Genomic DNA, 27221 nt, shown 5'->3' on the forward strand with positions numbered 1-27221 from the left:
AGGGGCTTGTGAAAGATACATAGTTCTGGAATTTTGTTTGTTGATTGTAAGATTTATTTTTAAAACTTTGCTTGTAAAGATAGCTTTGGAGTTATTTTCTTTATGTTTAGTTTCCTTTACTGAATAAAAAGTATCATTATTGATCACTTTTGTAATAGTAAGGATTATAAAACATTTAGGTAGAATTACATTATTGGTTTATTTTCGAAGCCAGGGGAAAAGAGAGTGCCAAGATAGATGTAGGGAATTAAGAAGTACATACTACTGTGATTGGACTAATAACCTGCAAGGATAAGTTGTACAGCACAGGGAATATGGCCAATGTTTTATAACTTTAAGTGGAATATAATCTTTAAAAATTTTGATTCATTTTGTTGTCTACCTGAAAGTAATAAAATCTTATAAATCAATAATAAAGGTGAGAAATGGTAGAGACCTAGTAGATGCTGAAGAGATCAAGAAGCGATGGAAAGAATCCACAGAACTATACAGAAAAGATTTTAATGTACTGGATTCCTACAATGGTGTGCTCAGTCACCCAGAGCCAGACATTCTGGAGTGCAGAGTCAACTGCTGTTAATAAAGCTAGTGGATGTGACAGAATTCCAGTAGAACTATTCAAAACCCTAAAGGATGATGCCTTCAAAGTGTTGCATTCAATATGCCAGCAAATCTAGAAGACCCAGCAGTGGCCACAGGACTGGAAAAGGTCAGTCCTCATCCCATTTCCCAGGAAGGGTAGTATTAAAGAATGTGCTAACCATCAGACAGTTGCACTCATCTCTCATGAGGTCATGCTTAAAATCTTGCATGTTAGGTTCAGCATTATGTGAACCAAGAACTTCCAGATGTCCACTCTGGATTTAGAAAAGGAAGAGGAACCAGAGATCAAATTGCCAACAGTCTCTGGGTCATAGAGCAGGTTAGGGAATTCCAGAAAAACATCTACCTCTTTTTTATCGACTACGCTAAAGCCTTTGACTGTGTGAATCATAAAAAACTGTTGGAAGCTCTTAAAGAGATGGGAATACCAGACCATCCTACCTATCTCCTGAGAAACCTGTTTGCAGGTCAAGAAGCAACAGTTAGAACCCTATATGGAGCAACTGATCGGTTCAAGATTGAGAAAGGAACACGACAGGGCTGTCTGCTGTCTCCCTCTTTGCTTAACCTATACACTGAGCACATCATGAGAAATGCTGGGCTGGATGAGTTGCAGACTGAAATCAAGGTAGACAGGAGAAACATCAACAACCTCAGATATGCAGATGATGCCACTCTAATGGCAGAAAGCGAAGAGGAACCTCTTGGTGAAGGTGAAGGAGAAGAGTGAAAGAGCCTGCTTAAAACTAAGTATTATAAAACTAAGATCATGGCATCCAGCCCTATACTTCATGGCAAATAGAAGGGGAAAATGTGGAAACAGTGACAGAATTCCTCTTCTTGGGCTCTAAAATCACTGTGGATGGTGACTGCAGCCATGAAATCAGATGATTGTTTCTTGGCAGGAAAGCAATGACAAATCTAGACAACATGTGAAAAACAGACATTGCAGTACCAACAAAAGTCTGTAGAATCACAGCTGTGGGCTTCCCAGCGGTCTCATACAGCTATGAGAGCTGAACTGTAAGAAAGGCAGAGCACCACAGAATTGATGCCTTCGAACTGTGGTGCTGGAGAAGACTCCTGAAAGTCCCTTGGACAGCAAGGAGATCAAGCTGGTCAATCTTAAGGGAAATCAACCCTGAATTCTTGGAAGGACTGATGCTGAATCTCCAGTATTTTGGTCATCTGATGCTAACAGCCAACTCATTGGAAAAGTCCCTGATGCTGGGAAAGATTCAGGGCAGAAGGAAGATAGGGTGTCAGAGGATGAGGTGGCTGGGTGGAATCACCAATGCAATGGACATGAACTTGGGCGAGCTTTGGGAGATAGTGAGGGTCGGGAAGGCCTGGCGTGTTGCAATCCATGGGGTTACAAAGAGTTGGACGTGACTGGGCAACTGAACAAGGAGAAGACATAATATGAAATATGATGACATAGGAGCAGAGATATTTTTCTTTTTTTTAGGAGCCTTTATCAGCTAATTGTGCAGGAAGGCTACAGAGAGATCAGCTTGAAAAATTATGAATATTAACTGTGAAGGAATTTGAATGTGTGGGAGAAATAAAGGTTTCAGGACACAGAATCATGTTAGAGGATTCTTCATGAGAGGTAGTGTAGCATAGTGTTTAAGTGTTGTTGGCTTTAGATCTAGACTGCCTTATTAAAATCTTTTTTTATTTTTTTTGCTATCTGCTCAATACTAAAATTATTTCTCATGGTTATTGTGAAGGTTGAATGAATTTTTATACATTAAAGTATTTAGAACCTAATTTTTGAAGTACAATAAATATTTCCTGCAGTTATTATTAGTATTATTCAAGTACTACTGGAGCCTTGTTTGCAAAATAATTCTCCTACCTATGACTGACTCTTGATACTTCCTTTTTAGCTCAACTGAAGTTGATGACATGATTCGTAAATCAACAAACCTGTTGCTAACTAGGACTCTCAGCAACTCTCTGCAGAATGTCATTAAAAGGAAGAATATTGGACTTACTGAGGTAACTCTGCTATTATTGGAGCCAGTCAAGGCAATATGTGAATAGATCTCCTAAGCCCTAGGGCTTGTGTGTTAATTAATTACAATTTTCTGTGTGGTCTGTCATGTTCTTCATGGGATCATGGTGAAAGTGCAAAATAAATTCCTTGTATTTTTCATTTGTTGCCTTGGAGAAATCCAGTATTTTTTGGAAAAGTCACTTTTCTCTCTCTCATATCTTCACTAATTTAACTGGTTTTCCTTTCTGAGGTTATTGGGTTAAATTTCTATTATTTGCAATTGATTATATATTTTATAAACATTGTTGATTGGAGAATAGAGTCAATGTCAGGATCCTGTTTAAAATAATGGCACTTTGAGTACAACATACAGTATGAAATCACATTTTGCCTACATAAGTCACTGATGCCAGGGATATTAGCATTCATAGTCATTGGTTAGTGTTAGATTCAGATTTTGTTTTTGAGAAACATTAGGAATATGAATAGTAAATTACTCTTAATTAGCATGTAACTGGGAATTTAGGATTGAGGAAATGTGAGAGAAAGGCAGTTGTCACATTTCTGTGGAAGCTTACACAATCTCACAAAGGATGAAGGGATATTGTACATATGTTGAGAACAGTATCTTTGCAAACCGAATATCTGATGCATTGTCTTAAGTCCTAAAATTTAGAAAGATGTGAAATTTCCTTTTCTTAGAAACCCAGGTTTGTGTAGGAGCCTCAAACTGCCACTTTATGGAAATCATAGTGCCAAAAATGAGAGATGGTAAGAATCTTATTCACAAGCAAAGGGAAAGGCTGTTGGCCATCTGCTTTACCTATGTAGGTGGTGTAGTTTCAAATTCAGTTGGTCTAGAAAATTGACATTTTTAGGTATATGTTACCAAGGATGAACATCAGAAAGTGATTAACGATACTGACCCATAGGTAAATATAGCTGGAAGCCAGGTGAACATCTATTGTTACTTCTGATTTTGGAGTGATTGTTTCTTTCCCTGTGTTAATATTTTAAAATACTGTATTATAATATATAAATAGTGTATTACAACATGGGACATTGGCAGTGATTGAATTCTACTTATAACCAACTTATTTTTATAGTTTAAAGTCACATTTGACATTATTAGACAATCCCTTCACTTTGCAATGCTTTGTTTCTGTTGCCTGATCTAGAAGTGTTAGTTATTGCCATTATGTGTCTGAGGATAGGCTAACTTCTTTTGTAATCAGGAACGCTACAAAAAACCAAGTTCGACTGAAAATTTGGCAGTCCTTCTATTTTGTAGACTATTCTGTTCTCCTTTTCTGAATCCCAAGTAAGACAAGAAATGTATTTATTTTACGAACTGCTGCTGCTGCTGCTGCTAAGTCGCTTCAGTCATGTCCGACTCTTTGCGACCCCATAGAGGCAGCCCACCAAGCTCCCCCATCCCTGGGATTCTCCAGGCAAGAACACTGGAGTGGGTTGCCATTTCCTCCTCCAATGCATGAAAGTGAAAAGTGAAAGTGAAGTCGCTCAGTTGTATCCGACTCTTAGCAACCCCATGGACTGCAGCCCATCAGGCCCCTCCGTCCATGGGATTTTCCAGGCAAGAGTACTGGAGTGGGGTGCCATTGCCTTCTCTGATTTTATGAACTACTTCTGCATTAAAGCTCTTGATGTAATTCTGCTTCTTGCCATCTTAAAAGCCGTTTTATTTAATTATTTAATTTTTATTGAAGTTTAGTTGATTTATACTACTGTGTTAGTTTCATGTATCCAAAAAAAAAAAAAAAAAAAGAAATCCATTTTAAACAAGTAGCATAGCAGGAATGTGGTGTGGTAGAAAGAGCTTTGGCCACAGAAGACTCTGGATTTAGTTATGACTATGCCATTGATTTACTGTAGCGTCTTAAAAGAAGACCTAACTCCTTAGCTCTTCATTTTTTCTGACTCCATTGTTCTTTTCAAGGGTACTGTACAGATCAACTAACAACAGGAAGAAGCAGTAGGAGCTTGTCAAGAAGGACTGTATCACATTTCTTGACATTATTTCACTGAATGCTAAATGTTATTGCTAAGTCATTGGATTGTTTTAGGAAAAAATACTTTTGTTATCAAAATCTTTGCATATGCATGAAGGAACATCCACACATATTTATTTATTTTGGCTATGATGGTTGTGTGTACACACAACTAGTGATTTTTTTCATCACCAAGTAAATCTTTGACTAACTTCACCTTTTATGAAAGGGAGGACATTATATCTTCCTTTATAGGTAACTGAAGTGATTTTTACATCTGAAATCATCATCATAATAGGCAATGTATGTGTAACAATTTATATTCTTCAGGGGCTATTCACATATAATCACCTTATCTAAATAAGGTGATTTAGCACAATAACATTTGAAGCAGGTTGGGCATATATTATTACTCCCTTTTTATAGAAGGTATAATTAAGGTTCAAGGAGAATGCCTAAGCAAGCAAAATGATAGAAATGAGGCTTGAGTTCAGGTTATTTTTTCCCCAAACTTACTAATATTTACTATATTGTATTTTCTCCCATATTGACTTAATTATTCTATCATAACAAGGATAGAGATTTTTATAGGAGGTCCATGGTAATATGGAAATGGTTCTGCTTATAGATGATTTTCCGAGATCAGTCAAGATCGGGCGCGTTCAGTGGCAGAAAGCGAAGAGGAACTAAAAAGCCTTTTGATGAAGGTGAAAGAGGAGAGTGAAAAAGTTGGCTTAAAACTCAACATTCAGAAAACGAAGATCATGGCATCTGGTCCCATCACTTCATGGGAAATAGATGGGGAAACAGTGGAATCAGTTTCAGACTTAATTTTTTGGGGCTCCAAAATCACTGCAGATGGTGACTGCAACCATGAAATTAAAAGACGCTTACTCCTTGGATGAAAAGTTATGACCAACCTAGACAGCATATTGAAAAGCAGAGACATTACTTTGCCAACAAAGATCCATCTAGTTAAGGCTATAGTTTTTCCAGTGGTCATGTATGGATGTGAGAGTTGGACTGTGAAGAAAGCTGAGTGGCGAAGAATTGATGCTTTTGAACTGTGGCTTTGGAGAAGACTCTTGAGAGTCCCTTGGACTGCAAGGAGATCCAACCAGTCCATTCTGAAGGAGATCAGCCCTGGGATTCCTTCTGAGGGAATGATGCTGAAGCTGAAACTCCAGTACTTTGGCCACCTCATGCGAAGAGTTGACTCCTTGGAAAAGACTCTGATGCTGGGAGGGATTGGGGGCAGGAGCAGAAGGGGACGACAGAGGATAAGATGGCTGGATGGCATCACTGACTCGATGGACGTGAGTCTGAGTGAACTCCAGGAGTTGGTGATGGACAGGGAGGCCTGTTGTGCTGCGATTCATGGGGTCGCAAAGAGTCGGACACGACTGAGTGACTGAACTGAACCAATAGATGATTTTGTAATATATCCAGTCAAATGATAGAAGTATTGTAAGCACTCAAAACTCACAAGAGTCCTATTTTTGGTTACCAGACAGACAATGCTTTTAGCATTTAAAAGCTCACATAACTTAATGTCTTCCTGCCTATCTTGATGCGCGATTATATGCCATCTCATCTCTTATTTTTTTCTGTCCATATACTCTATCCTTTTATCTCTTTCTCTCTATAAACTAGCTTTTATGCCTTTCACAAGACTTCTTTACTTCCCACGTTAAGCCAACTCAACATTACCTTTCATTTCTAGCCTGTAATGTAACTTGAATGCCCTAACTCTCAGACCCTAAGTGATGATCTACATACAGTTCAGTCAGCACGTACAGCTGTTTCCTAGGGATTATTCTTCCAGGTCTGTGAGAAGGTTAGCTGAGCAGCAGTGAAGAGTGTATGTTTTAAAGCAGACTGCATGGGTTCCAGTTCTGGTTTTCTTTAATAAATATGATCCTGGGTAGATTACTTGGGTTTATGTGAAAAATGGGGACAAGAGTAGCATGTATTTCATAAGATTTCTGTGAAGATAAAATGAACAGATAAGTGCTTAGCATAGTTCCTGTTTCATAGCAAATACTCAATACATATTGCCTATTATTAAAAAAGAGGTCTGGCAGATAGGGTGGTGGTTAGGGCTGGTACAGAAATGGAATTTTTCTGTTAAGAAAAGTCAGAAGACTAGAGCAAGATGTCCTATTAAGGTAAATAATTTTTAAAATTAACTCCTACTCTGTGACAGGCACTGATCTAAGTCTTAAGAATAAATAAGTAAAGAACAATAAGAACAACAACAAAAGAGATTTTTGCTTATATTCTAGTGGCAGAAAAGAGATAATAAAGAGTAAATAAAATAAATAAGTAAATCATCTAGTATGATGAAAGGTCTTGAGTTCTATAGATGAAGAGAAAGAACCTGGGTTAAGGAAATCAGGAGTCTGCTGGAGGTTCAAGGTTGGTCTTACCAAAAAGAGCAGCATATTGACAGTAATTTATCATTGAAGAAGAAAGAGTATTCTTGGCAGAAGTTAGAACTAGAGCAAAGGTCTGAAAGTAGTTAAGTTATTGGCAAGTTTAGGGAATAATAAGGAAGCTAAAGTAGCTGGACTGGAGTGATCTAGGGGAAGAGAAAGAGGAGATTAAATCAAAGAGGTACCTGGGATTCATGCTAGGCCATTAAAAAGTGTTTGGCTGTTGTTTTGTATGAAAAGGGATGCCATGGCAGGATTTTGATAGTGGCATGATCTGGCATATCCAGAAAGGATCACATTGACTATGGTATTGAGAATTAAATGTATGGTAAAAACAGGGAGACCAGTTAGGAGGCTATTACAGTAATCCTGCAAGATTTGATGGAAGCTTGGGGATAGAGGTGATGACAAGTGGTCCTATTTGGACTGTATACTCAGTATGGTTTCCTGATGGTTAGATGTAAAGAAAGCAAGAAAATGAGAAATTGATACTTTTCAATATTTTCAAGTGAGCAACTAGAATGCTGCATATAACATGTGCTTTGATAGGAAAAATTTGAAGTAGAGCTAAATTTGGGGTAAAGGAAGATTGGGAATTTGGTACTGGATATATTATATTTGTAGTGTTATTAAACATAGTTTGAGATACTGAGTTAACAGATATATATATGAATTTAGTTTGAGAAAGTGATTTGACCTAGAGATAAAAAGTTGGGACCATAAAAATTATGTTTATAACCACCTGACTGCATAATATTACTTTATTTGTAAAGATGCAGAGAAATAGAGGAAAACAATAGAATGGGAGAGACTACAGATCTCTTGCAGAAAATTAGAGATACCAAGGGAACATATCATGCAAAGGGAAAGAAAGTGAAAGTGAAAGTTGCTCAGTCATGTCCAACTCTTTGCAACCCCATGGACTATAGAGTTCATGGAATTCTCCAGGCAACAATACTGGAGTGGGAGGCCTTTCCCTTCTCCAGGGGAACATCCCAACCCAAGGATCGAACCCAGGTCTCCCACATGCAAAGATGGGCACAATAAATGACAGAAACAGTATGGACCTAACAGAAGCAGAAGATATTAAGAAGTGGCAAGAATACACAGAAGAACTATACAAAACAGGTCTTAATGACCCAGATAACCATGATGGTGTGATCACTCACCTAGAGCCAGATATCTTAGAGTGTGAAGTCAAGTGGGCCTTAGGAAGCATCACTACAAACAAAGCTAGTGGAGGTGATGGAATTCCAGCTAAGCTACTTCAAGTCCAAAAAGATGATGATGTTAAAGTGCTGCATTCAGTGTGTCAGCAAGTTTGGAAAACGCAGCAGCGGCCACAGGACTGGAAAAGGTCAGTTTTCAAAGAAGGGCAGTGGGAAAGAATTCAAATTACCACAAAATTGTACTCATTTCACATACTAGCAAAGTAATACTCAAAAATCTTCAAGCTAGGCTTCAACAGTATGTGAACGAAGACTCCCAGAAGTTCAAACTGGATTTAGAAAAAGGCAGAGGAACCAGAGATCAAATTGCCACTCTCCATTGGATCATAGAAAAAATAAGACAATTCTAGAAAAAAATCTACTTCTGCTTTATTGACTACACTGAAGCCTTTGACTGTGTGAATCACAACAAACTGTGGGAGATTCTTCAAGAGATGGGAATATCAGACCACCTTACCTGCCTCCTGTGAAACCTGTATGCAGGTCAAGAAGTAACAGTTAGAACTGGACATAGAACAATGGCTGGTTCTAAATTGGGAAGGGAAAACATCAGGACTGTATATTGTTACCCTGCTTATTTAACTTATATGCAGAGTACATCATGTGAAATGCTGGGCTGGGTGAAGCACAAGCTGGAATCAAGATTTCCGAGAGAAATATCAATAACCTCAGATACGCAGATGACACTACCCTTTCAGCAGAAAGCAAAGAGGAACTAAAGAGTCTCTTGATGAAAGTGCAAGAGGAGAGTGAAAAACTTAACATTCAAAACTCAACATTCACAAAACAAAGATAATGGCATCTGGTCCCATCACTTCATGGAAAATGAATGGGGAAACAGTGGAAACAGTGACAGATTTTATTTTCTTGGGCCCCGAAATCACTGCAGATGGTGACTCTAGCAATGAAATGAAAAGACGCTTACTCCTTGGAAGGAAAGTTATGACCAACCTAGACAGCGTATTGAAAAGCAGAGACATTACTTTGCCAACAAAGGTCCATCTAGTTAAAGCTATGGTTTTTCCAGTCTGTCTGGATGTGGGAGTTGGGTTGTGAAGAAAGCTGAGTGCCGAAAAATTGATGCTTTTGAACCATGATGTTGGAGAAAACTCTTGAGAGTCCCTTGGACTGCAAGGAGATCAAAGCAGTTAATCCTAAAGGAAATTGATCCTGAATATTCATTGGAAGAACTGATGCTGAAGCTCGAATACTTTGGCCACCTGTTGAGAAGAGCTGACTCATTGGATAAACCCTGAAAGAGCACACAGCAGCAGGGTGAAAGACCATGGAAAGGAAGATTGAAGGCAGGAGGAGAAGGGGACAATAGAGGACGAGATGGTTGGGTGGCATTACCGACTCAATGGATATGAGTTTGAGCAAGCTCCAGTAGATGGTGAAGAACAGAGAAGCCTGGTGTGCTGCAGTCCATGGAGTCACAAAGATTGGGATGTGACTGAGTAGGTGCACAACAATTTATAAAAATGGAGAAGAAGATAAAGAATTGAACCCTTGGACTTTTTAGTATTAAGAAATCAGGAGAAAAGAGGAATCTGGAATGGAGGATGGGAAAGAGCTACTAGGGAAGTAAAAAGGTAACAACAAAAACAAACAAAAACCCCACAAAACTCAAGAGTGTAGTGTCCTGGAAGTCAATGAAGAAAGTATATCAAAAAGGAAGGAGTGGTCAATTATGATAATAATTTGTGATACTTCAGGTAATTGAGGATTAAGATTTACCATTGGATGTAGCAACTTGGTGTAAGATGGTGACCTTGATAGGAGCATTATTAATAGAATGATGTTAGGAAACTCTTCATGAAGTAGATTTAAAAGAGAAGGAGTTCTTCACAGAAGAATTTCAAATAAACTATATGGATATTACCCCTCCAGGGCTGGAGCTTTGCTTCATACCCCTTGGGTAGGTTGTTCTTAGTGACTTACTTCCTAAAAGCGGAGTGTTGAAGGAGGGAAATGCTGCTTTACAGTGAGCAAATCTGACACACTATTTAAGTCAGGTAATCAAGATTATCACCAATTCAGTGGACATGAGTTTGAGGAAACTCTGGGAGATAAAACGCTGGAGATGAGAGGAAACTCAAGGGAAGCCTGGTGTGCTGCATTCATGGGGTCACAAAGAGTTGACATGACTGAGTGACTGAACAACAACAAAATATTTTAACATCATCAGTTATAAGCAGTGTTGATGGCATGTACCTTCAATATGATGTGATAAGGTATTTTACCTCTCTGGTCTTCCTTCCAAACCCATGATGTTAGTCTATCCATGAGAAAAACATTAAACAAAACCAAATTGAAGGATATTCTACAAAATACCCAACCAGTACTCCTCAAAACTTCATGATCAACAAAAACAAGGGAAGTGTGAGGAGGCTAAGGAGACAAGATAAATAAATGTAATGTGGTATCTTAGATGGGCTCCTGAAAACAGTAAAGAACATCAGATGAAAACTAATTAGACCTAAAGAAGGTGTGTTGTTCAGTTATTGGCTTCTGTCATAGCTCAGTTGGTAAAGAATCTGCCTCCAATTCAGGAGACCCCAATTTGATTCCTGTGTTGGGAAGATTTGCTGGAGAAGGAATAGGCTACCCACTCTAGTATTCTTGGGCTTCCCTTGTAGCTCAGCTTTGTTTGTAGTGATGCTTTCTAAGGCCCACTTGACTTCACATTCCAGGATGTCTGGCTCTAGGTCAGTGATCACACCATCGTGATTATCTGGGTCGTGAAGATCTTTTTTGTACAGTTCTTCTGTGTATTCTTGCCACCTTTTCTTAATATCTTCTGCTTCTGTTAGGTCCTTACCATTTCTGTCCTTTATCGAGCCCATCTTTGCATGAAATGTTCCTTTGGTATCTCTGATTTTCTTTCCTTTTTTTTTTTATTTATTTTTTTTAAAATTTTATTTTATTTTTAAACTTTACAATATTGTATTGGTTCTGCCATATATTGAAATGAATCTGCCACAGGCATACACGTGTTCCCCATCCTGAACCCTCCTCCCTCCTCCCTCCCCATACCATCCCTCTGGGTCGTCCCAGTGCACCAGCCCCAAGCATCCAGTATCGTGCGTCGAACCTGGACTGGCGACTTGTTTCATATATGATATTATACATATTTCAGTGCCATTCTCCCAAATCATCTCACCCTCTCCCTCTCCCACAGAGTCCAAAAGACTGTTCTATATATCAGTGTCTCTTTTGCTGTCTCACATACAGGGTTATTGTTACCATCTTCCTAAATTCCATATATATGCGTTAGTATACTGTATTGGTGTTTTTCTTTCTGGCTTACTTCACTCTGTATAATAGGCTCCAGTTTCATCCATCTCATTAGGACTGATTCAAATGTATTCTTTTTAATGGCTGAGTAATACTCTATTGTGTATATGTACCATAGCTTTCTTATCCATTCATCTGCTGATGGACATCTAGGTTGCTTCCATGTCCTGGCTATTATAAACAGTGCTGCGATGAACATTGGGGTACATGTGTCTCTTTCAGTTCTGGTTTCCTCAGTGTGTATGCCCAGCAGTGGGATTGCTGGATCATAAGGCAGTTCTATTTCCAGTTTTTTAAGGAATCTCCACACTGTTCTCCATAGTGGCTGTACTAGTTTGCATTCCCACCAGCAGTGTAAGAGGGTTCCCTTTTCTCATCCTCTCCAGCATTTATTATTTGTAGACTTTTGGATCGCAGCCATTCTGACTGGCGTGAAATGGTACCTCATAGTGGTTTTGATTTGCATTTCTCTGATAATGAGTGATGTATAGCATCTCTCTGATTTTCTTGAAGAGATCCCTAGTCTTTCCCATTCTGTTGTTTTCCTCTATTTCTTTGCATTGATCACTGAAGAAGGCTTTCTTATCTCTTCTTGCTATTCTTTGGAACTCTGTATTCAGATGTTTATATCTTTCCTTTTCAATCCCGGGGTTGGGAAGATCCCCTGGAAAAGGGAAAGGCTACCCACTCCAATATTCTGGCCTGGAGAATTCCTGAGACTGTATAGTCCATGGGGTTGCAAAGCATCAGACACAACTGAGTGACTTTCACTTCATTTCACTTCAGTTAATGGTAATGTACTGACGTTGTTTCCTTAGTTATGGCAAATGCACCATAGTAAAGGGCTTCCCAGGTAGGTCAGTGGTTGAATAACTACCTGCAATGCAGGAGATGTGGGTTCAATACCTAGATTGGGAAGATCTCCTGGAGAAGGGCAGGGTAACCCACTCCAGTATTCTTTTTTTTTTTTTTTTTAATTTTTAAAAAATTAATTTATTTTTTACTGAAGAATAACTGCTTTAGAGAATTTTGCTGTTTTCTGTCAAACCTCAACATGAATCTGCCATAGGTATAAATATATTCCCTCCCTTTTGAAACTCCCTCCCATCTCCGTCCCCATTCCACCCCTCTATGTTGATACAGAGCCCCTGTTTGAGTTTCCTGAGCCATACAGCAAATTCCCGTTGGCTATCTATTTTACATATGGTAATGTTTATTTCCATGGTCCTCTTTCCATACATCTTACCATCTTCCCCCCTCTCCCCGTGTCCATAAGTCTATTTACTATGTCTGTTTCTCCATTGTTGCCCTGTAAATAAATTCTTCAGTACCATTTTTCTAGATTCTGTATATGTTTGTTAGAATACAGTATTTATCTTTCTCTTTCTGACTCAATTCACTCTGTATAATTGGTTATAGGTTCATCCACCTCATTAGAAATGACTCAAATGCATTCCTTTTTATGGCTGAGTAATATTTCATTATATATATATATAGCAGAACTTCTTTATCCGTTCATCTGTCGATGGACAAAGAGGTTGCTTCCATGTCCTGGATATTGTAAATAGTGCTGCATTGGAATAGCAATGCAGCTTTAATATAAATATATATATATATATATTTAAATATAAATTTATATATATTTATATATAAATATAAATAGTGAACATTGGGATACATGTGTCATTTTCAATTATGGTTTTCCTGGGATATCTGCTCAGTAGTGGGATTGCGGGGTCATATGGTTTTCTTATTCCTAGTTTTTTAAGGAATCTCCATACCGTCTTCCATAGTGGCTGATCAGTTTACATTCCCACCAACAGTACAAGAGTGTTCCCTTTTCTGCACACCCTTTCCAGCATTTATTGTTTGTAGACTTTTTGATGATGGCCATTCTGACTGGTGTGAGGTGATGACTCGTTGTATTTTTGATTTGCATTTCTGTAATTATGAGCGAGGTTGAGCATCTTTTCATGTGTTTGTTAGCCTTCTGTATGTCTTCTTTGGAAAAATGTCTGTTTAGGTCTGTTTCCTACCTTTTGTTTGGGTTGTTTTTTTTTTTCTGGTATTGAGTTGTATGAACTGCTTGTATATTTTGCAAATTAATCTTGTGTCAGTTGTTTCATTTGCTATTATTTTCTCCCATTCTGAGAGTTTTCTTTTCGCCTTGCTCATAGTTTCCTTTGCTGTGCAAAAGCTTTTACGTTTAATCAGGTCCCACTTGTTTACTTTGTTTTAATTTCCGTTACTGTAGGAGGTGGTTTATAAAGGATCTTGCTTTGATTTATATCATTGAGTGTTCTGCCTATGTTTTCCTCCAAGAGTTTTATAGTTTCTGGTCTTACATTTAGGTCTTCAATCCATTTTGAGTTTATCTTTGTGTATGGTGTTAGGAAATATTCTAATTTCATTCTTTTACATGCAGCTGTCCAGTTTTTCCAGCACCATTTATTGAAGAGGCTGTCTTTGCCCCATTGTATATTCTTGCCTCCATTGTCAAAAATAAGGTACCCATAGGTACCTGGGTTATTTCTGGGCTTTCTATCTTGTTGCATTGGTCTGTATTTCTGTTTTTGTGCCAGTACCATACTGTCTTGATGACTGTAGTTTTGTGGTATAATCTGAAATCAGGAAGCTTGATTCCTCCGGCCCCATTCTTCTTTCTCAAGACTGCCTTGGGTATTTGAGGTCTTTTGTGTTTCCATATGAATTGTGAAATTTTTTGTTCTAGTTTTGTGAAAAATGCCATTGGTAATTTGATAGGGATCACATTTAATCTCCAGATTGCCTTTGGTAGTATAGTCATTTTCACAATATTGTTTCTTCCAACCCAGTACATTGGAATGTACTCCATCTGTTTATGTCTTCTTTGATTTCTTTCATTGCTGCTGCTGCTAAGTCACTTCAGTCGTGTCTGACTCTATGTGACCCCATGGACAGCAGCCCACCAGGCTCTGCCATCCCTGGGATTCTCCAGGCAAGAACACTGCAGTGGGTTGCCATTTCCTTCTACAATGCATGAAAGTGAAAAGGGAAAGTGAAGTAGCTCAGTTGTGTCTGACTCTTTAGCGACCCCATGGACTGCAGCCTACCAGGCTCCTCCGTCCTTGGGATTTTCCAGGCAAGTTTGTGTACAGTTCTTTAGTCTCCTTAGGGAAGTTTATTCCTGGATATTTAGTTCTTTTTGTTGTAATGGTGAATGGGATTGATTCCTTAGTTGCTCTTTCTGATTTTTCATTTCAGTATATAATGCAAGTGATTTGTGTGTATTGATTTTGTATCTTGCAACTTTGCTAAATTCACTGATTAGTTCTAGTAATTTTCTGATACTATCTTTAGGGTTTTCTATGTACAGTGTCATGTCATCTGCAAACAGTGAGAGCTTTACTTCTTTTTTTTCCAATCTGGATTCCTTTTATCTCTTTTACTTCTCTGATTGCTGGAGCTAGGACTTCCAGAACTATGTTGAATAATAGTGGCAAAAGTGGACATCCTCATCTTGTTCCTGATCTTAAGGGGAATGTTTTCAGTTTTCCACCATTTTGAATAATGTTTGCTGTAGTCTTATCATATATGGCCTTTACTTTGTTGAGGTAAGTTCCTTCTATGCCCTTTTTTTGAAGAGTTTTAGTCATAAATAGGTGCTGAATTTTGTCAAAGGCTTTTTCCACATCTATTGAGATGATCATATGGATTTTATCTTTCAGTTTGTTGATATGGTGTATCACATTGATTGATTTGTGTATACTGAAGAATCCTTGCATCCCTGGAATAAACCCAAATTAATCATGGTGTATGAGCTTTTTGATGTGTTGGTGAATTCTGTTTGCTAAAATTTTGTTGGGGATTTTTGCATTTATGTTCATCAGTGATATTGGCCTGTAGTTTTCTTTTTTTGTGTTGTCTCTGTCTGGTTTTGGTATCAAGATGATGGTGGCCTCAAAGAATGAATTTGAAAGTGTTCCTTCCTCTGTAATTTTTGGAAAGAGTTTTAGAAGGATAGGCATTAGGTTTTCTCTAAATGTTCGATAGAATTCTCCTGTGAAGCCATCTGGTCCTGGGCTTTTGCTTTTTGGGAGATTTTTGATCACAGCTTCAATTTCAGTGCTTGTAATTGGTTTGTTCATAATTTCTATTTTTTCCTGATTCAGTCTTGGAAGATTGAACTTTTGTAAGAAGCTGTCCATTTTGTACAGGTTATCTATTTTATTGCCATATAGTTGTTCATAATAGCCTCTTATGATCCTTTGTATTTCTGCAATATCTGTTGTAACCTCTCCTTTTTCATTTCTGATTTTGTTGATTTTATTCTTCTCTCTTTTTTTCTTGATGAGTCTGGCAAGGGTTTGTCAATTTTTTATATCTTCTCAAAGAACCAGCTTTTAGTTTTGTTAATCTTTACTATTGTTTCTTTCATTTCTTTTTCATTTATTTCTGCTTGGATGTTTATGATTTCTTTCCTTCTACTAATTTTGTTTTTTTTCTTCTTCTTCTTCTTTTTCCAGTTGCTTTAGGTGTAAAGTTACGGTCGTCTATTCGATGTTTTTCTTGTTTCTTGAGATAGGATTGTATTGCTATAAACTTCCCTCTTAGAACTGCTTTTGCTGCATCCCTTAGGTTTTGAGTTGTCATGTTTTCATTGCCATTTGTTTCTAGAAATTTTTTGATTTCCCTTTTGATTTCTTCAGTTACCTGTTGGTTATTTAGAAACGTGTTGTTTAATCTCCATGTGTTTGTGTTTCTTACAAGTTTTTTCTTGTAATTGATATCTAGGCTCATAGTGTTGTGGTTGGAGATGCTTGACATGATTTCAATTTTCTTAAGTTTACTGAGGTTTGATTTGTGACCCAAGATGTGGTCTATCCTGGAGAATTTCCCATGTTCACTTGGAAGGTGTATTCTTCTGCATTTGGATGAATGTCCTGAAGAAATCAGTCAGATCCATTTAATCTAATGTATAATTTAACACTTGTGTTTCCATGTTAATTTTCTGTTTTCATGATCCGTCCATCGGTCTGAGTGGGGTGTTAAAGTCTCCTACTATTCTTGTGTTACTGTCAGTTTCTCGTTTTATGTCTGTTAGTGTTTGTCTTATGCATTGAGGTGCTCCTATGTTGGGTGCATAGATATTTACAATTGTTATGTCTTCCTCTTGGACTGATCCCTTGATCATTATGTACTGTCCTTCTTTATCTCTTGTAATCTTCTTTATATTAAGGTCTATTTTGTCTGATATGAGGATTGCTCCTCCAGCTTTTTTTTTTGCTTCCTGTTTGCGTGGAATATATTTTTCCATCCTCTCACTTTCAGTCTTTATGTTTCTTAAGGTCTAACGTGGGTTTTTTGTAAACAGCATGTATGTGGGTCTTGTTTTTATATACATTTAGCCAGTCTGTGTCTTTTGGTTGGAGCTTTTAATCCATTTCCATTTAAAGTAATTATCGATATATATGTTCCTATTACCATTTTCTAATTGTTTGGGGTTGATTTTATAGATCTTTTTTCTTCTGTTTTATTTCTTGACTATCAGTTCAGTTCAGTCACTCAGTCGTGTCTAACTCTTTGCGACCCCATGAACTGCAGCATGCCAGGCCTGCCTGTATATCACCAACTGCCAAAGTCTACCCAACCCCATGTCCATTGAGTCAGGGATGCCATCCAACCATCTCATCCTCTGTCGTCCCCTTCTCCTCCTGCCCTCTATGAGTCAGCTCTTTGCATCAGGTAGCCAAAGTATTGGAGTTTCAGTTTCAATATCAGTCCTTCCAGTTAACACCCAGGACTAATGTCCTTCAGAATGGACTGGTTGGATCTCCTTGCAGTCCAAGGGACTCTCAAGAGTCTTCTCCAACACCACAGTTCAAAAGCATCAATTCTTCAGCGCTCAGCTTTCCTTATAGTCCAACTCTCACATCCATACATGACTACTGGAAAAACCATAGCCTTGACTAGATGGACCTTTGTGGACAAAGTAATGTCTCTGTTTTTTAATATGCTGTCTAGTTTGGTCCTAACTTTCCTTCCAAGGAGTAAGCGTCTTTTAATTTCATGGCTGCAGTCACCATCTACAGTGATTTTGGAGCCCAGAAAAATAAAGTCAGCCACTGTTTCCATTGTTTCCCCATCTATTTGTCATGAAGTTATGGGACCAGATGCCATGATCTTCATTTTCTGAATGTTGAGTTTTAAGCCAACTTTTTCACTCTCCTCTTTCACTTTCATCAAGACGCTCTTTAGTTCTTCTTCACTTCCTGCCATAAGGGTGGTGTCGTCTGCATATCTAAGGTTATTGATATTTCTCCCGGCAATCTTGATTCCAGCTTGTGCTTCTTCCAGCCCAGCATTTCTCATGATGTACTCTGCATATAAGTTAAACAAGCAGGATGATAATATACAGCCTTGACGTACTCCTTTTCCTATTTGGAACCAGTCTGTTGTTCCATGTCGAATTCTGACTGTTGCTTCCTGATCTGCATACAGGTTTTTCAACAGGCAGGTTAGGTGGTCTGGTATTTCCATTTCCTTCAGAATTTTCCACAGTTTATTGTGATCCACACAGTCAAAGGCTTTGGCATAGTCAATAAAGCAGAAATAGATGTTTTTCTGGAACTTTCTTGCTTTTTTTGACGATCCAGTTGGCAATTTGATCTCTGGTTCCTCTGCCTTTTCTAAAACCAGCTTGAACATCTAGAAGTTCATGGTTCATATATTGCTGAATACAAGTCCTTTTAACATTTATTATAAAGCTGGTTTGGTGGTACTGAATTCTCTTAACTTTTGCTTGTCTGAAAAGCTTTTTATTTCTACATCAATTTTGAATGAGATCCTTGCTGGGTACAGTGATCTTGGTTGTAGATTTTTCCCTTTCAGTACTTTAAATATATCCTGCCATTCTCTTCTGGCCTGCAGAGTTGTTGCTGAAAGAGCAGCTGTTAAGTGTATGGGGTTTCCCTTGTATATTATTGCTTCTCCCTTGCTGCTTTTAATATTCTTTCTTTGTGTTTAGTCTTTGTTACTTTGATTTGTATGTGTCCTGGCATGTTTCTCCTTGGGTTTATCCTGTACGGGACTTTTTGTGCCTCTTGGACTTGATTGGCTCTTTCCTTTTCCATGTTAAGGAAATTTTCATCTATAATCTCTTCAAAAATTTTCTGGTACCCTTTCTTTTTCTCTTGTTCTTCTGGGACCCCTATAATTCAAACATTGGTACCTTTGATATGTTCCCAGAGGTCTCTGAGAGTGTCCTCAGCTCTTTTCATTCTTTTTACTTTATTCTGCTCTTCAGAAGTTATTTCTACCATTTTATCTTCTAGCTAGCTCACTGATTCATTCTTTTGCTTCAGATATTCTGCTATTAATTCCTTCTACAGTATTTTTAGTTTCAGTAATTGTGTTGTTTGTCTCTGTGTGCTTATTCTTTAATTCTTCTAGGTGTTTGTTAACTGATTCTTGCATTTTCTCTGTTTTGTTTTCAAGGTTGTTTTGTTTTTGTCTTTTTTTGTTTTTTTTTTTTTAACCATCTTTACTATCATTATTCTGAATTCTTTTTCAGATTATTTTCTTAGTTGCTGTTCACTGATTTGGACTTCTGTGTTTCTTGTTTGTTCCTTCATTTGTTCAGTATTTCTCTGCCTTTTCTTTTTTTTTTTTAAGTTATTGTGTTTTAGGTCTCCTTTTCCCAGGCCTCAAGGAAAGTTGAATTCTTTACTTGAAGAAAGTTGAATTCTTTCTTCCTTTTGATTTTTGCCCTCCTAACTTTGGTCCAGTGGTTTGTGTGAGCTTCATATAGGGTGAGATTTGTGCTGAGTTTTTGTTTGTTTGTTTGTTTTTCTTCTGATGGGCAAGGGTGAGTGATGTGGTACTCCTGTCTGCTGATGATTGGATTTGTATTTTTGTTTTGTTTGTTGTTTAGATGAGGCATCCTGCATGGGGTGCTACTGGTGGTTGGGTAATGCTGGATCTTGTATTCAAGTGGTTTTTTTTGTGTGAGTTCTCACTACTGGATACTCCCTAGGGTTATTTTCTGGTTGTCTAGAGTCTTGGATTCAGTGCTCCCACTCCAAATGCTTAGGGTTTGATATCTGGTCAGGAACAAAGATTCCACAAGTTGTTTGTCATGGAAGAGAAAAACAAATATCTAAAAATGAGAAACCAAAAATGAATCCAAGGCCAATGGCATTTACAAAATCAGGCAAATAATAATTAAAATAATGGAATATACACATATACATATACACCCATGAACAACATGAAAACTATCCAACAAAAATCAAGTACAATTGATTGATCCAGCGAACAAAGGAAATCAAAAGTTATATTTGCCAGTTAAGAACAAAACTAACTTAAGCACAAACTAAAAAACAAAACTAAAGCAAGGTGCCAAGCGGGGAATAAAGGAATAAAAACAAAAGTAACAAACATGTTGAGAGCAAAGGAAATTAAGAAAAGAAAGAAAGAATAGGTATGCTAAGTTAAATAGAGGTAGATGAAGATTTATATACATTAAAGATTAACTGCAAGGAGAAAAGAACAGTAGGAAAGGCAAATGAAGCAATAAATGTAGAAAAAATATAATAGGTTTTAAAAAATTAAAATTAGAATAAAACAGAAAATAGAAAACACTTCAGTATTCTTGCCTGGGGAATCCCACGGACAGAGGAGCCTGGTGGGCTACAGTCAGTAGGGTCACAAAGAGTTGAACACGATTCAAACGACTGAGCACGCATACATGTACCATAGTAATGTGAGATGTAAACAATAGGGGGAACTGGGTGTGGAGTATTTGGGAACTCTTTGCAACTGTCTTGTAAATATAAAACGATTCTACATAAAGTGTTTGTTTATATTAATATTTTTAAAGAATGGAAAGAGAGGAATTGGAGACAGTGTGTATAAGACAACTCTTCCAGGAAATTTTGTTACAAAGGTAGGTAAGGAAATGAGGTCATAGCTGTCAGTGGAAGTCGGTTAATTAAAAAAAAATTGTGTAATAGCAGAAGTAACAGCATGTTATTTATGGTGAGAATAATACAATAGAAAGCAAAAAGTTGATGATGTATGAGAAAAGGGGAAATCTCCAGAATGCTGTACTTGAGTAGGTGAGAGACTTTAGAATCCCATGCACAATTAGAGGAATTGGTTTTAAGTGGTATGAAGTTCACCTCTGGTAACAGATGAGAATCACAGTTTGTGGATGCAGATGGTGGTGATTGTGTATATGTTATGATGGAATTTTCCAAGTGCTCAGTTTTCCCACTGAAAGAAGTGTCTTTAGCTAAAAGTGGATTTCTAGTACAAATGTTGGGTTTAAGTTATCTCTGAAGAAGAGAAGGTATCTCTGGGCGCTGGAAAAGAGAATTACTTCATGAACAGTAATGTGGTTATTTCATAGCATTATATGTACACTTTGGCTAGTGGATATGAAGTAAAGTGAGGCTAGGCAGCCTAGTTATATATTTTATTCAGCCATATAAGCTATATTTAGCTGAATCTGTATATAATAAGCAGTAAGTCCACATCAATAATAAAGTTCCCATGAATTTAGTACATTTTATACTTGATACTTTATTATTTATATTGTTGTTGTTATTCAGTTGCTAAGTCTTAGCTGACTCTTTGCAACCCCATGCACTATAGCATGCCCAGCTCCTCTGTCCTCTCCTATCTCCTGGAGTTTGCTCAAGTTCATGTCCATTGAGTTAGTGATACTCTTTGACCATGTCATCCTCTGCCACCCTCTTCTCCTTTTTATTTTTAAAATTTATTTTCTCTTCTCCTTTTGCCTTCGAAAAATGAGTTGGTTCTTCGCAATAGGCGGCCAGTGTATTGGAACATCAGTTTCAGCAACAGTTCTTCCAGTGAATTTTCAGGGTTGATTTCCTTTATGATTGACTTGTTTGATATCTTTGTTCCCAATTTGGAACCAGCCCATTATTTCATGTCCCGTTGTAACTGTTGCTTCTTCACCTGAATACAGATTTTGCCGGAGGCAAGTAAGGTGGTCTAGTATTCCCATCTCTTGAAGAATTTTCCAGTTTGTTGTGATCCACACAGTCAACGTCTTTAGTGTAATCAATGAAGCAGAAGTAGATGCTTTCTGGATGTGGAGATACCATATTATCCTGCAATCCCATTCGTGGGCTTATATCCAGAGAAAATCATTCTTTGAAAAGATACATGGACCACCCCCCCACCTTGTTCATAGCAGCACTATATACAGTTGCCCATGGGAACAACCTAAGTGTCTATCAACAGATGAATGGATAATGAAGATATGGTGTAATTGTACAAAATATTACTCAGCCAAGAAAAGAAATAATACCATTTTTAGCCACAATGATGGACCTAGTGATTATCATACTAAGTGAAATAAGTTAGAGCAAGACGAGTAATATATATATCATTTATGCATTGAATCTAAAAAGTGATACAAATGAACTTATTTTTAAAATTGAAACAAATTCCAGACTTAGAAGCTTATGGGTACCTGAGGGGGATGGTGAACAGAGGGTGTCAACTAGGAGGTTGGAATGAACATACATACACTACTATATGTAATATATATAATCAACAGACATCTACTGCATAGCCCAATGAACTTTACTCAATGCTGTGTAATAACTTACATGGGAAAATAATCTGATAAAATTATATATATGTGTGTGTATGACAGTCACTTTGATGTATGCTTGAAACTAACACAATGTTGTAAATCAGCTGCATTTCAATTAAAAAAAATTTGAAGTAAGTTTTAAAATAAGGTTTATCTTTTTTCTAAGCCTTTTCTATTTTACTACAGAAATTTGAAAACAATGTTGTAAAGAGAAAGGAAATAAACCACAAGTTTGTTAATTTCAGGATATCAGAGAATTAATTAAATTTGAAAGAAGGTTTTAAAGTGAATCAAAGGATATTCTTTCTGTATTAAAAATGTACTTATAGGCTTAAGGTATAAATTAGACTTAAAATTATTTATTTATCACATATGGTAGCAATATATCTTCAGTTAAGTCCCTACTCAAATATTATTTCCTTAAGGAGATTTCCTTGACCACCTATTCTCAGAATAGCTCAAATCTCCCATCCCCATATACCTCCTTGTCCTTCCTTCTATTAATAATATTCCCAGTGCTTATTGCCACCTGTTGTTGTTGTCATTCAGTTGGTAAGTCATGGCCCACTCTTTGCAACCCCATGGTTTGCTGGTTTCTCGGTCCTCTGCTGTCTCCTAGAGTTTTCTCAAATTCAAGTCCATTGAATTAGTGATGCTATCTAACCATTTCATCCTTTGCCACTCTCTTCTACTTTTGCATTCAATCTTTTGTAGCATCAGGGTCTTTTCCAATGAATCACCTCTTCACATCAGATGGTCAGAGTATTGGAGCTTCAGCTTCAGCATCAGTCCTTCCAAATGAATATTTAGGGTTGATTTCCATTAGGATTGACTGATTTGATCTCCTTGCAGTCCAGGGGAATCTCAAGAGTCCTCTCCAGCACTACAGTTAGAAAACATCTCTTCAGCGCTGATCCTTCTTTATAGTCCTGCTCTCACATCCATACATGACTGCTGAAAAGACCATAGCTTTGACTGTATGGGCCTTTGTTGGCAGTAATATCTCTGCTTTTTAATACACTGTCTAGGTTTGTCATAGCTTTCCTTTCAAGGAGCAGGCATCTTAATTTCATGACTACAGTCACCATCTGCAGGGATTTTGGAGCCCAAGAAAATAAAATCTGTCACTGTTTCTACTTTTTCTTCTTGTATGTGGCATAAAGTGATATTAGTTTTTGTAATGTTAATTTTCAAACCAACTTTTTCACTCTCCTCTTTTACCCTCATCAAGAGGCTCTTTAGTTCTTCTTCACTTTCTGCCACTAAAATGGTATCATCTGCATATCTGAGGTTGTTGATATTTCTCCTGGCAGTCTTGATTCCAGTTTTTGATTCATCTAGCTCAGCATTGCACATGTTGTACTCTACATATAAGTTAAATAATCAGGGTGATAATTTACAGCCTAATCGTACTCCTTTCACAATTTTGAACCAGTCCATTGTTTCATGTCTGGTTCTGTTACTTCTTGATTCACATATAGGTTTCTCAGGAGACAGATAAGGTGATCTAGTACTCCCGTCTCTTGAAGAATTTTCAGCAATTTGTTATTATCCACACAGTCAAGGGCTTTAGCAAAGTCAGTGAAGCAGAAGTAGTTTTCCTGGAATTACTTGGCTTTCTCCAAGATCTAATGAATGTTGCAGTTTGATCTCTCTTTCTTCTGCCTCTTCAAAACCCAGCTTATACATCTGAAAGTTCTCAGTTCATGTACTGCTGAAGCCTAGCTTGAAGGATTTTCAACATAACCTTGCTAGCATGTGAGATGAGCACAGTTGTAGTTGGGACATTTTTTGGCATTGCTTTTCTTTTGGATTGGAATGAAAACTTGACTCTTTCCAGTCCTGTGGCCACTGCTGAATTTTCCAAATTTGCTGGCATATCGAGTACAGCGCTTTAACAGCATCATCTATTAGGATTTTTAAATAGCTCAGCTGTGATTCTGTCACCTCTAGCTTCCTCATAGTAATGCTTCCTAAGGCCCACTTGACTTCACACTACAGGATGTCTGACTCTTGAATAATGGTCACACCATCATGATTATCTGAAATTCTTCTGTGTTTTCTTGCCACCTCTTCTTAATCTCTTCTGCTTCTGTTACATCCTTATCAGTTCTGTCCTTTATCATGCTCATTCTTGCCTGAAATGGTCCCTTGATCTCTTCAGTGTTTTTGAGGAGATGTCTTTGCCCTTCTATTATTTTCCTCTGTTTCTTTGCACTGTTCATTTAAGGAGGTCTTCTTATCTCTGCTTGCTGTTGTCTGGAACTCTGCATTCAGTTGGCTGTATCTTTCTTTCTCCTTTGCATTTCTCTTCTCTTCTTTCAAAGCTATTTGTAAAGCCTCCTTGGACAACCACTTTGTTTGGGGTAGTTTTGGTCACTGCCCCCTGTATAGTGTTACAAACCTCCATCCATTGTTCTTCACACACTCTGTCTACCCGATCTAATCCCTTGAATCTATTTGTCACCTCCACTGAATATAATGTAAGAAATTTGATTTAGGTCGTACCTGAATGTCCTGGTGAATTTCCCTACTTTGTTCAATTTAAGCCTGAATTTTGCAATAAAGAGCTCATCATATTAGCAGTAGTCAGCTACAGGTCTTATTTTTGCTGACTGTATAGAGCTTCTCCTTCTTTGGCCTCAAAGAACATAATCAGTCTGATTTCAGTATTGACCATTTAATGATGTCCATGGGGCTTCCCAGGTGGCTCTAGTAGTAAAGAACCCCTACTGCGAATGTAGGAGATGCAAGTTTGACCGCTGGGTTGGGAAGATCCCTTGGAGGAGGGCATGGGAACAAAGTCCAGTATTCTTGCCTGGAGAATTCCATGGACAGAGGAGCCCGGCAGGCTACAGCCCATACGGTTGCAAAGAGTCTTACATGATTGAAACAACTGAGCAACAGGGCAGTCATAATGTCCATGTGTAAGGTCATCTCTTGGGTTGTTGGGAAAGGGTATTTGCTATGACCAGTGTGTTCTCTTGTCTAAATTCTGTTAGCCTTTGCCCTGCTCGTATCCCAAACCAAACTTGCCGATGGTTCCAGGTATCTCTTGATTTCCTACTTTTGTATTCCAGTCCCCTGATGAAAAGGACATCATTTTTGATATTAGTTCTAGAAAGTAGGTCCTCATAGAACTGGTCAGCTTCAGCTTCTTTGACATCAGTGGTTGGGGCATAGACTTGGTTTGCTGTGATGTTGAATGGTTTGCCTTGGGAATGAATTGAGATCATTCTTTCTTTTCAGGTTCCACCCAAGTACTGCATTTTGTACTCATTTGTGGACTGTGAGGGCTACTCTTCTTCTAAGGGATTCTTGCCGATAGTAGTAAATATAATGAATTAAGTTTGCCCATTCATGTCCATTTTAGTTCACTCATTCCTGAGATGTTCTATCTTGCCATCTCCTGCTTGACCATATCCAGTTTACCTTGATTCATGGACTTAACACTACAGGTTCCTATGCAATATTGTTCTTTACAACACTGAATGTACTTTCACCATCAGGTACTACCATAATTGCTCATCGTTTCCACTTTGTCCCAGCTGCTGCATTCTTTCTGGAGCTGTTAGTTATTGCCCTCTGCTCTTCCCCAGTAGCATACTGAACACTTTTCTACTTGGAGAGCTCATCTTCCAGTGTCCTATATTTTTGCCTTTTCATACTGTTCATGGGGTTTTCCAAGCAAGAATACTGGACTGGGTTGCTATTTCCTCTTCCAGTGGACCATGATTTGTCATAACTTCACTATGACCCATCCATCCTGGGTGGCCCTGTACTGCATGGCTCATAGCTTCATTGAGTTATACAAGCCTCTTTGCCATGACAAGGCTGTGATCCATGAAGGTTTTACAGTGAATGAAAGGATATTCTGTTTCTTTATGAAGAATGTAACTATAGAAAGGCTTAAAATATAAATTAGACATAAAATAATTTATTTATTACACATGACAGCAATATATCTTCACTTAAATTCCTTCTCAAATATTATTTCCTTAAAGAGGCCTCTTGACCACCCTATCTCCAAGTAGCTCAGATAGATTAATACCCTCCCCTTGTACCTACTTTTTCTCTCTCCTATTCCCGGTGCTTACTACCACCTGCTGTCATACTATGTATTTGTATGTTTATATGTTTACTATAATCTCCATGAAACCAAGGACTGTGTCTTGTGTATAATTATGTACAACCCTATCCCAGTTCCTGGGCATATAGAAATTGTTAAGTAATGAAAGAGAGAAGAAGGGGAAAAAAAAAAAAGAAAGTAGGTAGGTAGGTTTTCAGTGTAAAGTTAAAGAAATTTAGAGGGGCTGGTAGTTATACCATATTGAACACATATTTTTATGATTATAATCATGCCCCAGGGGATCTGAATAAATGACTGATGCTTTGCATTCTCCTTTTCCTTCTAATATAGTTTAGGTTGATGACCATTCCTATGTTATCTCCTGCATATCATTTGTCTCCATCCCCTATTGTTAACAGCAACGATATTGCTAATATTATGTTAAAACATTGTATACAGAAGTTTTTCAAATATAATCTTTGTGTTAGTCCTTTGAATTTGAAACCAGTAATTCCAAGTATTTTAATAGTTTAGATATTTACCATAGAGATGGTATAAAATGGGTAGCTGACACAGCTTTTTATACCCTCTTGCTGCGGTGAAATGGAGATAAAATTCCTTGAAGTCTTCAGTTCAGTTCAGTTCATTCACTCGGTTGTGTCCAACTCTTTGCAACCCCGTGAACTGCAGCTCACAGGCCTCCCTGTCCATCACCAACTCCTGAGTCAACCCAAACCCATGTCCATTGGGTTGGTGATGCCATCCAACCATCTTATCCTCTGTCGTCCCCTTCTCCTCCTGCCCCCAATCCCTCCCAGCATCAGGGTCTTTTCCAATGAGTTAACTCTTCGCATGAGATGGCCAAAGTACTGGCGTTTCAGCTTCAACATTAGTCCTTCCAATGAACACCCAGGACTGATCTCCTTTATGATGGACTGGTCTTAGGGATAGCTTATACTTGTGAA

At 37.9% G+C, this 27221-nt stretch overlaps 1 protein-coding gene across 4 annotated transcripts in view; it reads left to right on the forward strand.

The window, feature by feature from the left end:
* EXOC6B (exocyst complex component 6B) overlaps nucleotides 1-27221 on the forward strand; it is a 722047-nt gene that overhangs the window by 416305 nt on the left and 278521 nt on the right. For all 4 annotated transcript variants that reach the window (XM_070798075.1, XM_070798078.1, XM_070798076.1 and 1 more), the window contains one exon: nucleotides 2496-2607. In XM_070798075.1, coding sequence (XP_070654176.1) covers nucleotides 2496-2607 — 112 coding nt within the window. The remainder of the gene's footprint in view (nucleotides 1-2495; nucleotides 2608-27221) is intronic.

This window comes from Bos indicus, chromosome 11, assembly GCF_029378745.1.
Source record: "Bos indicus isolate NIAB-ARS_2022 breed Sahiwal x Tharparkar chromosome 11, NIAB-ARS_B.indTharparkar_mat_pri_1.0, whole genome shotgun sequence".
Classification (NCBI taxonomy): Eukaryota; Metazoa; Chordata; class Mammalia; order Artiodactyla; family Bovidae; genus Bos; species Bos indicus.